At 44.9% G+C, this 13,284-nt stretch overlaps 1 protein-coding gene across 1 annotated transcript in view; it reads right to left on the bottom strand.

The window, feature by feature from the left end:
- The window catches only part of CDK5RAP2 (CDK5 regulatory subunit associated protein 2), a 75,929-nt gene that overhangs the window by 6,061 nt on the left and 56,584 nt on the right, over nt 1-13,284 (bottom strand). Inside the window, exons 29-35 of the mRNA XM_087943843.1 lie at nt 11,348-11,473; nt 9,424-9,540; nt 8,128-8,341; nt 7,287-7,408; nt 4,757-5,011; nt 1,827-2,056; nt 461-595 (exon numbers count right to left, since the gene is read on the bottom strand). Of these exons, the coding sequence (XP_087799969.1) occupies nt 461-595; nt 1,827-2,056; nt 4,757-5,011; nt 7,287-7,408; nt 8,128-8,341; nt 9,424-9,540; nt 11,348-11,473 (1,199 nt within the window). The remainder of the gene's footprint in view (nt 1-460; nt 596-1,826; nt 2,057-4,756; nt 5,012-7,286; nt 7,409-8,127; nt 8,342-9,423; nt 9,541-11,347; nt 11,474-13,284) is intronic.

Genomic DNA, 13,284 nt, shown 5'->3' with positions numbered 1-13,284 from the left:
AAAACACGACAAACCCCCTGTAGTTACCTAATTGTTTCCTTTATTAGGAGCGCCAGCAGCCCCAGGAAAAAGTCGCTCTCTCACACACCGCAGGCTAACGAGTCTGTCCAGCAGGGAGATGAATACTTGTCTGCCACATCTATTCATCTCTGCCCCCTGCCTTTTATCCCCTAGCTAGGGTGGGGCCTCGCTAGCAGTGGTGGCTCTTCCGTCCCGAGGGCCAGACCATAGATTTCCACTGCTCTCCTCTCCTCTGCCTTCTGCGGATCCACGCGTCAGGCACTTGAATCCAACTCTCAGGTTCCGGTTTTCCCAGATGTGGCAATATGACAGCTCTAATAAATTGGACCTTTGAAGAAATGCTTGGTTTGGAATTAGAACACTGACAGTACCCGTCTCTCCAGCTTTTTGGATGCTTGAAACGCCTCCCTCCCTCCTTTCGACCCGCCGGGAGCCTAACCTGAAGTGAGTAAGCAGCAGCATGGACCACTTTCATTGGCAAGGAGACCCTCCAGAGGAGGTTCAAGAGGCGGGCAGCTTCTTCCAGGTTCTGCTGGACCGCCTTGAAGGTGGTAGACAAACTGCTCAGAGGAACCTGGAGAAGGGAAAAAACAACGGGAGGGAGAAGATGAGAAAAATTTTATCCTGGGGGGGTGTTGGGGAGTGGTGGGGGGGGGAAGGAAAGGAAAGTCAGCTTGAATTAATGGCCCAAATCCAATTTGCTACAGTTCGGGAGGGCTGATGAGCGTGAATATTGCGAGTCAGGCAAAACTAATTTATTCAGTTAAAAACGTAGCAAAATTATGCATTATTCAAGAACGGGAAGGGGGGGGGGGGGTCGGCTGCCGGAGGAGCAGGAATGCAGGCTAATCAATAACGGTAATTAATAATGGGTTACATTTTACTGGGCTCTGTGGGAAAACACACTCCCTTCCTCTCCTGTTTTGCATTCCATGTCTCGTCATTTGAAAGTCAAATGACTCCGGACGTCACTTTGGGCAATATAGATGTGCCTCCCTTAGCAGGATCCTATAAACGGTTCTGTTTAACAGTGAGAAAGCTATCCGGAACTGAAGCAAAATGTGTTCCTTGGCAGATGGATGATAGAGACAGAGACAGAGAGAAAGAGACAGAGGGAGAGGGACAGACAGAGAGAGAAAGAGAGAGAGAGAGGCAGAGAGAGGCAGAGACACAGAGAGAGACACACACAGAGAGAGACACACACACACACACACACACAGAGAGAGAGAGAGAGAGAGAGAGAAAGAAAGAAAGAGAGACAGAGGAAGAAAGGGACAGAGACAGAGAGAAAGAGAGACAGAGAGAGAGGGAGACGGAGACAGACAGAGAGAGAGGGAGACAGAAAGAGAGACAGACAGAGACAGAGAGAGAAAGGGACAGACAGAGAGAGATAGACAGGGGGGAGGAGGGGGAGAGAGAGAGAGAGAGAGAGAGAGAGAGAGAGAGAGAGAGAGAGAGAGAGAGAGAGAGAGAGAGAGAGAGAGAGAGAGAGAGAGGAGTGCCAAAGTGAGAAACGGGCGAGAGAGAATGTAAAGCATGCTGCCCAGCTGGTCTTTGCGTGCACCAGAGCGCCGGAAACCTGAAGACCAGCTGGCTGGCGCGCATGCCCACAGAGAGGGCTCTGCGTGCCACAGGTTCGCCATCCCGGATCTAGAAAAAAAGGACAGCTTATTTTACCCTTCCTCTCAATTATGGAAAAATCCCACGGACCCCCTGGTGCCTTCCGCTCCATCCTCAACTCTTCTAGAGAAGTCTGTGGTGCCATAGTATTCCCAGCCATTCAGCTTCTCGGCTACGCCACTCACCGTCACTGCAGAATCCAGACCTTCTGCCTCTTTCAGGGGAAGCTCCAGTTTGCCCAGTTGCTTCCGCCCTTCCGTGATCTGCTTCCGGAGACAGTTGTAATCTTCGATCAAGCCGAGGATATGTTGGCCGTTCTTGTCCGCCCAGACGCAGTGACTGGGGAGGGGGCGAATCTCCTTGTTGGTCAACAGGTTGCAATGGGAGGGGCTGTCCAAGGTGCTGAAACTCAACTCTGCAAGCGGAGGTATGGAAGAGGACATTGGGTTAGCGGCCAACCGTCTGAGCGACATGTACGGGTGATCGTCAAAAGTCTTCCTCTACAGCAGGGGTTCCCAACTGGGGGGTGGGGGTGCAAGACGATATTCCAGGGGTACAAAAACTTAGAAGTTTCAAAATTATAGTGTACATGCATAATTATACGCATAAATTATTATCTTTTGTAAAGGGTACGAGAATATATCAGAAGAGTTTTAGGGGTGTGGGGTGTAGAAAAGGTTGGGGACTCCCTCCATTGAGTCTATGGAGAAGTGAAGACTTTACTCATTCCTAGATTGTTATCCCACAGCCCATTCATTTTCTCTACTCCTCTGGGCAGTTGAAAACAACATAGCTCCTCTGCTTCTAAAGAACTGGATGACATGAACAGAATAATAAGAGTTGGAAGGGACCTTGGAGGTCTTCCAGTCCAGCCCGCTGCCCAAGTAGGAGACTTGATGCTTATAGTTGTAAACAATAAAAAAATATTCAAAAATATATTCAAAAAGAAAAAAGAAAGAAGTGCAACCTGGGTAGCTCCATTACAGAGACCAAAGCCTCACCTCGCTTTCTCCTCGTTTCCTAATCCCCTTGGGAGTTAATGGTTCTGAGACACACACGCCTATTTTTGCATTGTTTTAAGATGTCTCGATTCATCCACATATATATATATTTTCCCCCAGCTCGGCTCAACAAGGTCAAAAGTACCAGATGAAGCCAGCCGTCAACGTGGGAATATTTATTTGGTAAGCCTTGTGAGCTAAGGGTCATCTGTCATGTTCTGTGGCAGTAGATGTTCCCTTCCCCGTTCAAATTTGTATGGCATACAGATGCTTCTGTCTTCCCCGAAGCTTTAAGTGGTTAGAAACTTTGATTTAACAGCAGTGGAGGAGGGTGGTATTGGGGGGAGTAGGGAGAATGCTCCCCCAGGGCACCACATAAATTGGACTGATTCATTCACAGGCCATCCAAAGAACATATTGATCATTTCTAAAGAATGTGCAGCCAACACGCTTTTCTTAAATGAGCTATTCGGTCAAGATAAAAGTTTATAGAAACTGGGTTTAACTGTCTGGTCTTTAAAAGCATTACAAGCTGGGCTTCCCGGCCACCAACTTACTCCTTCAGAATTTTGAAAATGGCTCCTTAGATTGGATTCCATGGGAGGAGATGTCTCAGGAAGGCTTGGGAGGTTTCTGAGACACCTCCTGCCAATGAATGAATGAATGAATGCATGCTTTATTGGCCAAGTATGATTAGACACACAAGGAATTTGTCTTGGTGCATATGCTCTCAGTGTACATAAAAAGAAAAGAGACATTCGTCAAGAATCCAATCGAAGGAGCCATTCTCAAAAGTCTGAAGGACCAAGCCAAGGGTCTTCAAACTTGGCAGGTTTAAGACTTGTGGACCCATTCCCAGAATTCCTGAGCTAACATGACTGGAGGAGGAATTCTGGGAGTGGAAGCCCACAAGTCTTAAAGCTGTCACGTTTGAAGACCCCTGATCTACAATATCTATCTTCTATCTCCCACTCCCTCTCTCTCTATCTATCTAGGGTACATCTATCTATCTATCTATCTATCTATCTATCTATCTATCTATCTATCTATCTATCTATCTATCTATCTATCCATCCATCCATCCATCCATCCATCCATCCATCCATCTATCTATCTATCCAATTCAAGGATCTTCAAACTTGGCAAGTTTAAGACTTGTGGACTTCAACTCCCAGAACTCCTGAGCTAACAGTCCTAACGCTCTCAACTTGCCAATAAACTGAAGTGAGGGAAGGGGAAAATGGAATGCTGAGAATATATATGGAGATCTTTGAGAACAACCAACTTTGTGGATAACCAATTAAATATGAGCCAACAGTGCGCGGCGGGAGCCAAAAAAGCCAATGCAATCCTAAATTGCATTAACAGAGGGATACAATCAAGATCAAAGGAGGTACTAATACCACTCTATAAAACCTTACTAAGGCCACACCTAGAGAGTACTGCATTCAGTTTTGGTCACCACATTATAAAAAACAGGTTGAGACTCTAGAAAGAGTGCCGAGAAGAACAACCAAGAAACTTAAGAGCACTGGAGGCTGAAACATACAATGACCGGTTGCAGGAACTGGGCCTGGCTAGTCTAGTGAGGAGAAGGACCAGGAGGGACATGATATCAGTCTTCCAATATTGGAGGGGCTGCTACAGAGGAAGGGGTCAAGCTACTTCCCAAAGCCCCTGAAGGCCAGACAAAGAATAATGGATGGAAACTGACCAAGGAGAGATTCAACCTAGAAATAAGGAGGAACTTTCTAACAGTGAGAACAATCAACCCATGGAACAGAAGTTGCCTTCAAAGACTGTGGGAGCTTCATCACTGGAGGCTTTCAAGAAGAAACTGGACTGCCATCTGTCAGAAATGGTGTAGGGTTTCCTGCTTGGAAGAGGGGTTGGACTAGATGACCTACAAGGTTCCTTCCAACGCTTGTTAATCTATAATCTCTAGGATGGATTTATGAGTGATGCCTCTTCCCCAACCCCTAAGAGTGGTGGCTTAGGTGTCAGATGATGGCCAAAACAACCAAGTTCAGAGAGCATCAAGGACCCCCCACCCATTTCAACCCTGACCTATAGATGTTCTCCTTTATGGATGCCTGAATGCCGCTTTTCCCTACCTTTGATCCCAGTCTGAAACTGTTGGGACTCGTGACTGAACAGACAGCTGATCTGCAAAGCTGGCCCCAAACGGTTCTTCTTTCCCCCCTTTTCTAGACGCAGCTGCTCTTCTACTTTCTCATGCAACATCTGGTTGGATGTGATGCTCTGCTCCAGCTGCTTTCTCAAGAACTGGATTTCAGTCAAGAGCTCGCCCAGGTCCAGAGGTTGGTTTTGATCCTTCCGACATTCTTCTGCTCCATTCTGGCGCCGATCTAAAAGAGGTCCATAGTTTTGAGGGCAGTTTAAGGGGGGGAAAAATACATTTCTAATAGATAAAGATAAAGGTTCCCCTTGCACATCTGTGCTAGTCATTTCCGGCTCCAGGGGGCAATCTCCATCATCTCCGTTGCAAAGGCGAAGAGCCAGCGCTGTCTGAGGACGTCTCCGTGGTCACGTGACAAGCATGACTAAATGACGAAGGTGCACGGAACACTGTTACCTTCCTACCAAAGTGGTTCCTATTTTTCTACTTGCATTTTTCACATGCTTTCGAACGTTGGCAGAAGCTGGGACAAGGAACGGGAGCTCACTCCGTGACGCGGCGCTAGGGAATTGAACCGCCGAACTGCCGATCTTTCCCATCGACAAGCTCAGCATCTTAGCCACTGAGCCACCATGTCCCTATTGTTCATAATAGTAATTAATAATAATTACTATTATGAACAATTAAAATAGCAGCTGTTAAAATTTTGCTGAACAATCCAGAATCTGAGCCAGCTTCAAGAGTAGGTAGATGATTTTACAGCCCTCCCCCCAAAAACTGCATGCACGCAAACGCACACACACACACACACATGCACGTATAACCTTATCTAATAATTGCTTTCACTCTCCAAAGATTTAATAAGAGCCAAAAATTATTTTTCACTTTGACTATAAAAGCTAATGTTGCATACCCAAAGCAAAAAAAAATTATGTATATTAAAGGATTGGAGTGAAGATTTATAAATTCTGAAGGACGTTTGAGAGCCTGGTGAAAGAGAAGCTGGCGCGAGATTAAATAACAATAAGAAAGTGTGCTAATTATGAGCGCCGATGTGGGACCCAAGGCTAAAAATCAAAGCTATCTTGAAACCTGGATATCTGATCGGCCAAATCAAGGAACTCAAAATTCTTTGAACCTGACTGTCAACTCGTAAAATATTTCTATGGTCTTTTCAGAGTTGTCAACAGAAAGGGAGGGGGAGCAATGGGGCAGCTTGCAAACCGAAACCGCATTCCATAAATGTTTTCAAAGATAGTAACTAGGTGACTGAAGTTTCTGCCATGCAAAATTCTAACTGGAGAACGTGATTGATGACTCTTTGCTATGGATGGGTCCCATTGGAGAATAGGAATTACGATATACCCAGAGGGGTGGGGGAGAAAACCAGGGTCAAGGGTGACAATGAATGATGTGACTCAGAGTCGGCTACACCCAGGCAGTGCCAGACATGTTAACTCCCAATAAATCCTTTTGAAGTTTTGGAAGTTTGGCTCGAGACTCATGATTTAAATGGGGGTAACTGCCGGAATCCTGACACTGGCAAAGAGCAAACTTCATGCCAGGGGCCTCCCATACCCTCTTGCAAGTTTTCAAAAGCTAGGAACATCTCACCAGAGATTGCAAAACATGGAGTAACACACCCTGCATTAAAAGTTGCGGATCTCAAGAGTTGCCCTCGACTTACAAGAGTTTGTTTAGTGACTGTTCAACGTTGCAAAGGCACTGGAAAAAGGGACTTATGACCGGTTTTTCACTTCAACCATTCCAGCCTTCCCCAGGGTCACGAGATCAAAATTCAAACGCTTGGCAACTGACTTGTATTTATGACGGTTGCAGTGTCGCGGGAGTTGCGTGATCTCCCCTTTGCGACCTTCCGGTCAAGCCAAGTCAAAGGGGAAACCAGATTTCACTTAACACCCGTGGTACTAAGTTAACGGCAGTGATTCACTTAAAAAAACTGTGGTGAGAGAAATCGTAAAATGGGCCAAAACTCACTTTAACAAATGTTTCACTTAGCGACAGAAATTTCGGGCTCAAGTCCAAGGGCTACCTTTAATAGTTTCACATGAACTTGAGTATTTTTTTTTCTCCTGCAAAAACTCTGTAGAGAGTTCATAGGTTCATAGTTGGGGGTTATAGAGCAGGCTTGATTTTGGACGTGGGAAAATCCAGAACTTGTTTCCTGGTCTTCTGTGAAATTTCACCAAAGGCTAAGGACAACGGTATCTCTACTTCTGTCTGGCTGTCAGGCCCTCCACAACGATACGGCTCTCTTGCCCATGGGATTTTGCCCATGGACATCTCTAAATTGACAGGGATTGCCCAACCTTGAAGATGAGCCAAAGGATGGAGAGAGAAGGTCCATAAACGCCTGCATGCCCAAAACTGTCTCCCTTCCTTTGGTCTTCAAAGAAGTGCCAAAGCCAACCCTGAATTGCCTTCTCAATTAACCCACCATAGAAGAACTCAACAGTCTTCCTATTTGCATCTGGATTCTTTACCTTTTTCGTTCTGGAAAGCTTCGTCCAACTTTTCGTACACCTTGAGCTCTACCCTCAATGAGCATAACAACTTGTCTCTCTCGGACAGTTGGTGTTGCTTGGTGGCCAGCTCCATCTGCAGCCTGGGAGATCCCAAACAATCTAATCAGTGTGGGCTTACAATTCTGCATCATCTCATTTGCTAACACCACCCTTGTTCTCCTGAGAAGTCTCCTTCAGACCTTTCCTCCCAGAAACTGGCTTTCCATAAAGGAAGTGGGCGCTGGGGTTCTTCATTTAACTCGGACTTCCAAGTCTATGCAAGTCCACAACGCCAATTGCGTCCTAACTCTAGTTCTCATACCTGTGCGTAACATTTAACCCTGTGGGAGAAGAATCTTGTCGATGTCCCCGTGGGACTCTCAGCCCACCCAATGAAGAACAATGTTGATAGTTTTTGTTTAGCAACATCTGGAAAACAACTCAAAGGGGGTTTCCAAAGGCAACTGGATTTTTTTTTCCTTGAAAAAGTTTCACTTCTCATCCAAGAAGCTTCTTCTTGGATTCTCATCCAAGAAGCTCCTTCAGTTCTTCTCAGAGTCTCATCCAAAAAGCTCCTTCAGTTCTTCTTGGATTCTCATCCCAAAAGCTCCTTCAGTTCTCCTTGGATTCTCATCCAAGAAGCTTCTTCAGTTCTTCTTGGATGAGGAGCAAAAGATTTTCAAGGAAAAAAACCAAGAAAGTCCAGTTGCCTTTTTAAACAGCACCTTTGGGACAACCATGACTTAGAATGATGGAGAATCTCCAGAGACTTCTGGGAAACAATAGGTTCACTCGCCCCGTTCTGAGATTTAAGAATTACCTGATCAGTTCATTCCTGACGTTATAAATCTCGTGGGTCAGACCCTCATTTTTGACCTCTCCTTTTCCCACTTGTTCGCGCAGCTTCTCATTCTCCTCCTTGAGATGCTCATGGTCCTTCTGAAGGCACTCAACAGCCAAGTGCTCCTGAGTCAAGGACTCTCGCAAAACTTCATTTTCTTTCTGCTTCTCTGCAAGGTGAGCCTCAAGTCCTTCTGAACAGAAATAATAGAAATAGAAAAGTATGAAATAGAAATAGAAAAATTTGAAGTAGAAATAGTAGAAACAGAATTAATGGAAATAGTGCTTCACTTGATAATTGTGGCAAGAAAGGTCCTAAAATGGGGCAAAATTCACTTAACTGTCTCATTTAGCGACAGAAACTTTGGACTCTTAGGTCGTGGAGTAGCTATACTGAAATCAGATATTTGTTTTTATATGCGAGACGCAGCACTACCCTCCCTGCAGCAAACGAACAAGAAACCGATCTGTCATTTAAGACTTTTGCGTTTCCAATTTTCTTTGGTGGTGCGGCTAAAAAAAAAGACAACTTGCATAAAAGGATAAAAATGTCACCCTTGAAATAGCTCAGAGGGCAATGAGCAGGAAAAAATAAAAAGAGGTTCATTTCTCCCGTATGACACAGATTCCGCCTCGGGTTTGCAAGAGCCGATTGCGAATCTGTTCCAATTTATGGTTGCAAAGTGTTGCAAAACACGAAAAGCCAATAATGCATGCATTTTCTCCTATGGGGTTGCTCCGATTTCAAACAGACACAGATAAAGCATTTTGTCCCAAAGATGCTTTTTCCAAAAGCAACTGGACTTTGTTTGTCCTTGAAGATGTTTCATTTCTCATCCAAGAACAGAAGAAGCTTCTTGGGTGAGAAGCAAAACCTCTTTTTTAAAAAAAAGTCCAGTTGATTTCTGAAGAACCGAAGAAGCTTCTTGGATGAGAAGCGAAACCTTTTCAAGGAAAAACCAAGTCCGGTTGCCTTCTGAAGAACTGAAGAACCTTCTTGGATGAGAAGTGAAATGTCTTCAAGGAAGAACAAACTCCAGTTGCCTGAAGAACTGAAGAAGCTTCTTGGAGGACAAGCGAAACCTCTTCAAGGAAAAACCAAGTCCAGTTGCCTTCTGAAAAAGCACCTTGGGGAGAATCATGAGAATCTCCACAGATAAAAAAACATTTTCTTTAGAAGACAAGGTGAAAAATGAAAGGAAAGCACCTTTACCGCTTTCCAATTTAAAATGATTAATCCTCTCCGCCCCCCTTAAAGGCATGCGTCTTATCTCACCTCTGGATCCTTTCGCCAGCATGTCATTCAAAGTCTGGTTCTGCTTCCTCAGGAAATGAATTTCAGATGTCAGAGTATTCAGTTGCTCCGACGCACGGATACCAGCGTTGGCCAAGTCTATAAATATGTACACAAAAGTTGATTTAGGAGTCCTCTTTGGGTCAGTAAATGATTAGACTTTTCTCTGGAGGAGAAACAATTTAAACAAAGCAGGGAGGGAGGTTAAATATGTGTGTGTGTGTGTGTGTGTGTGTGTGTATATGTGTATGTATGTATGTATGTATGTATGTATATTATATATCTATTTTTTTTCTGAGGTTCTCGCGGGTATTTGTATGTGGATCTTTGGTTATTCAGGTTTTCTCCCGCATAAGATTGGAAGTATCTAGGCAACGTTTCGATGAAGTCTCATCGAGTCACATCAAGTCTCATCAAGTCACACCCCCACTAGCAGTTAAAAGGAAGAAGCAGCTGCAAGCTCACATCACTCTGAGAAGCACAGAGCCGAAGACACAAGCCTGAAGATGATGAATGAGACTTCATCGAAACGTTGCCTAGATACTTCCAATCTTACACGGGAGAAAACCCGAATAACCAAAGATAGATAGATAGATAGATAGATAGATAGATAGATAGATAGATATATATATATATATAAATAATTTGTTTTCTTAATATATATAGGGAGGGAGGGAGGGAGGGAGGGAGAGAGAGAGAGAGAGAGAGAGAGAGAGAGAGAGAGAGAGAGAGAGAGAGAGAGAGAGAAGCTATTTATCTCTGATTTATTTTGAAGGTTATCATGAATCCAGGGCAAAATGGAATCCAGCTGGACTTCCAGCAAGACATCCTAAACAGATTCTCAATCCTGGGTTAATATCAGCCAAACTGCCTATATCCTTTGCTGATAATGGTAGTTGGGAACGAGGCTGCTATACTACTGGGCTGGGCTACCAGCCAGAGACTGTAAACGGACAGCTTTGCTGTCATTTTCGAAACCCCAGTAAAATTGCCGCAGGTTTGGCGTTTGTTATTTTTTATTTTTTTTTAAGGGGGATGTCAGGGCTGGCTGGCTGGTGTTGATCTCTCCAGGATCAACTGCCTCAACAGAAGAACAGCTTGGCAAGGAGAGGATGCTGGCATGGGGCAACTTTTGCAAGATGACAATGGAGGGTTGTTGTTTTTTTTTGCCAAGCAAAACGGACTGTTTTAGAGGGGAGCTGCTCCAGCCAAAACACAGACATTTCATCTGCATTGTGGTTAGTCCAGGAATGCAAACACATATACACACACACACACACACACACACACCTACTCTGATAGAATATTTGTAGCTCAAGGTTGAACTGAGGACGATGTGTACTGACCCATGCCCTTTTCCAAGAAATCAAACGCAATCCAAAAGGAACAGAAAACCTTGTAATGCTTTTACAAAATAATTAGCTGTGATAAGCACAAGCCTTGCCAAACCGTGCGAGACTTGCCAAAAGATAACAGACAAGAAATAATTTGCAATACAAGAATTTTCAAATACAAACTCAGGATACTGGAACGTCCACGAGGCTGGAGTTTCAAAACGTCTTTGCTTCCTGCAAAGAACATCCGATTCACAGCTGGCTTTTATCTTCTTGAAGGAGAGGCCATTACCTTGGAGCCTTACTCCCGAGTCGCCCGTGCTGTTGCCACTGCTCTTTCCTGCAAGCAATCCTTTGTGCACGTGCGCTTGGCACAGGCTCCTCGGGAACCTCCTCATCGCTGCTGCCAGCCCCCCACAATCTCCGAAGGCAGCAGTCCACTCCCTAATGGTCCTGGCCCCTCATCTGAGTCCTCTCTCTCCTCAGCCGTCCGCACCTGCTGCCGGATAACCATAACACGACGGCCATAGTGTTCTCTAAGCTCTGAGGACTTGCATTCCAAAGCATCTTACCTTGGTCTGGGACAGAAACTGAGACCTGTTGTTCCAGCTGCTTCCTCAGATGGTCGTTGGTTTTAATGGAATCTTCTAGCCGCTGTCTCAGCAAGCGTATTTCCTGGAGATGTTCCATCAACAGCTCTGAAGAAATTCCAGAGATTGACTGAATCAGCTTAGGTTGGGAGGTGGCAGGGAAGCCCAGTGAGTTAAGGATTACTGCACATCTTCTGCGATCAAGTGATGGTCCTCCAGATATTGGGAGGAAACCTTCAAAAACACTATCATCACCCCCAGGCCACTTGGGACACCCCTGGTGTCCCTTAACTACGTCATGCGGAGGCCTAGCTTCGTCTTGTCTACCTAAAAAGCCTTCTGCTCAAGCCACCATTCTTGTCTTTGATGCCACCTCCCTTCAGACAACTTAAAAACTAATGAAGATGGACAGCAGGAGATGGACAGGAGGAAGGAAGGTGCCTGGAGCTTCGTTGGACTGCAGCTATCTAGAGGACTAAATTTAAAAAAATGTAGTCACTTAAGAGTCTTTGGATTGAAGTGGTAGATAAGAGAAAGACAAGAGAAACTGGATTAAAAGACAGAGCAAGAAGACTCTAGAAAGGGCGGCAGGCAGTTGAAGCGATCAGTGTTAGATGATATTAAAATTCCTCCACAGAGGAAACTTAACACAACAAAGTTAGTTTCCCAGCTTAGCTACTTAACTAACTCCTGAATTATGGGGGTTAGTAAAGTAAAAAATCATCTACATTAAAAAAAAATCATCTAAATTAAAACATTGGTGAGCACAACTGTATAAGAAAAAGCAATCTTTTCTCTTATTGGTAACTAAATCAGATCGGCGCAAGACCGTAATACTCCAATTCACCTCATGAATTCCATCTTTTTGGTCTCCTTTTCTGCACCCCTTTCACCTCCTTTCTCCTTCCATCCAGGATCTGACCTTGGAAAGCAGACCCATCCAAAAATATTGGTCTCCACTTCCTAGTTATTCCCACAACCCAGGCAGGCTGGAGAACTCGGAAAGCCCAAGTTCGAGTACCTTTGAGAGTGCAATGCGTGGAGCATCGGATGGTTCTCCACCTGTTGTGCATTTCTGCTTTGCTCCGGTAGCGTTCTGCTCACCCACCCACCCACCCAAAACTTCCCCAAACTCCTGTGGCCATCACCAAATGTTTTTCGGCGCTGCCCAGTTTGTCACCTGAGCCTCCAGGCTCCTACCTGAAGGCAACAAGGTGTGCGTTTCTGGATCAATGCTCCATCAATAATGCAACGTTGGAAACCCGACACTGGTTTCTCTGAAGTTGGAACGCCTAGCATTTCATCCTTGCCGGCGGATTATTGGGTTAGCAGTTTATGGGGCATTCCTTTTCTTTTCTTTTTAAGAGTAGTTGTTTGTTAAAAAGATATCACAGGTGAAGATGAAACCACTGGTGGAATAGTTAGCATATCTCTGAGAGTTAAAGCAGAGCTGGAACAGCCTTTGAAGGCCATGTAAGGATCTCATAAAGTTGACTCAGCCTTCCATCCTTTCAAGGTTAGTAAAATGAGGACCCAGATAGTTGGGGGCAATAGGCTGACTCTGTAAACTGCTTAGGGAGGGCTGTAAAGCATTGTGAAGTGGTATATAAGTGCTATTGCTGTTGCTCCTAGAGTCAAAGCAAAGCTGGGATGGCCTTTGGACCTCAGAAAGTTGACTCAGCCTTCCATCCATTCAAGGTTAGTAAAATGAGGACCTTATTGTTGGGGGCAATAAGCTGACTCTGTAAACCACTTTAGAGAGGGCTGTGAAGCTGTATATATCTAAGTGCTATTGCTTCATGAGTCAAAGCAAAGCTGAAACAACCTTTGGAGGCCGTGTAAAATCCTAAGGAGGAGGATCAGGTCGAGGATCTGATTAACCTAATATTCTGCGTCGCTCAGCAGCCGGTCAGAAGCAT

This window comes from Notechis scutatus, chromosome 15, assembly GCF_049901735.1.
Source record: "Notechis scutatus isolate UNSWTSFEM ecotype Mainland chromosome 15, rNotScu1.2, whole genome shotgun sequence".
NCBI lineage: Eukaryota > Metazoa > Chordata > Lepidosauria > Squamata > Elapidae > Notechis > Notechis scutatus.
Note: the sequence above shows the minus strand (reverse complement) of the source record. Positions and strands in the feature narration are given on the sequence as shown.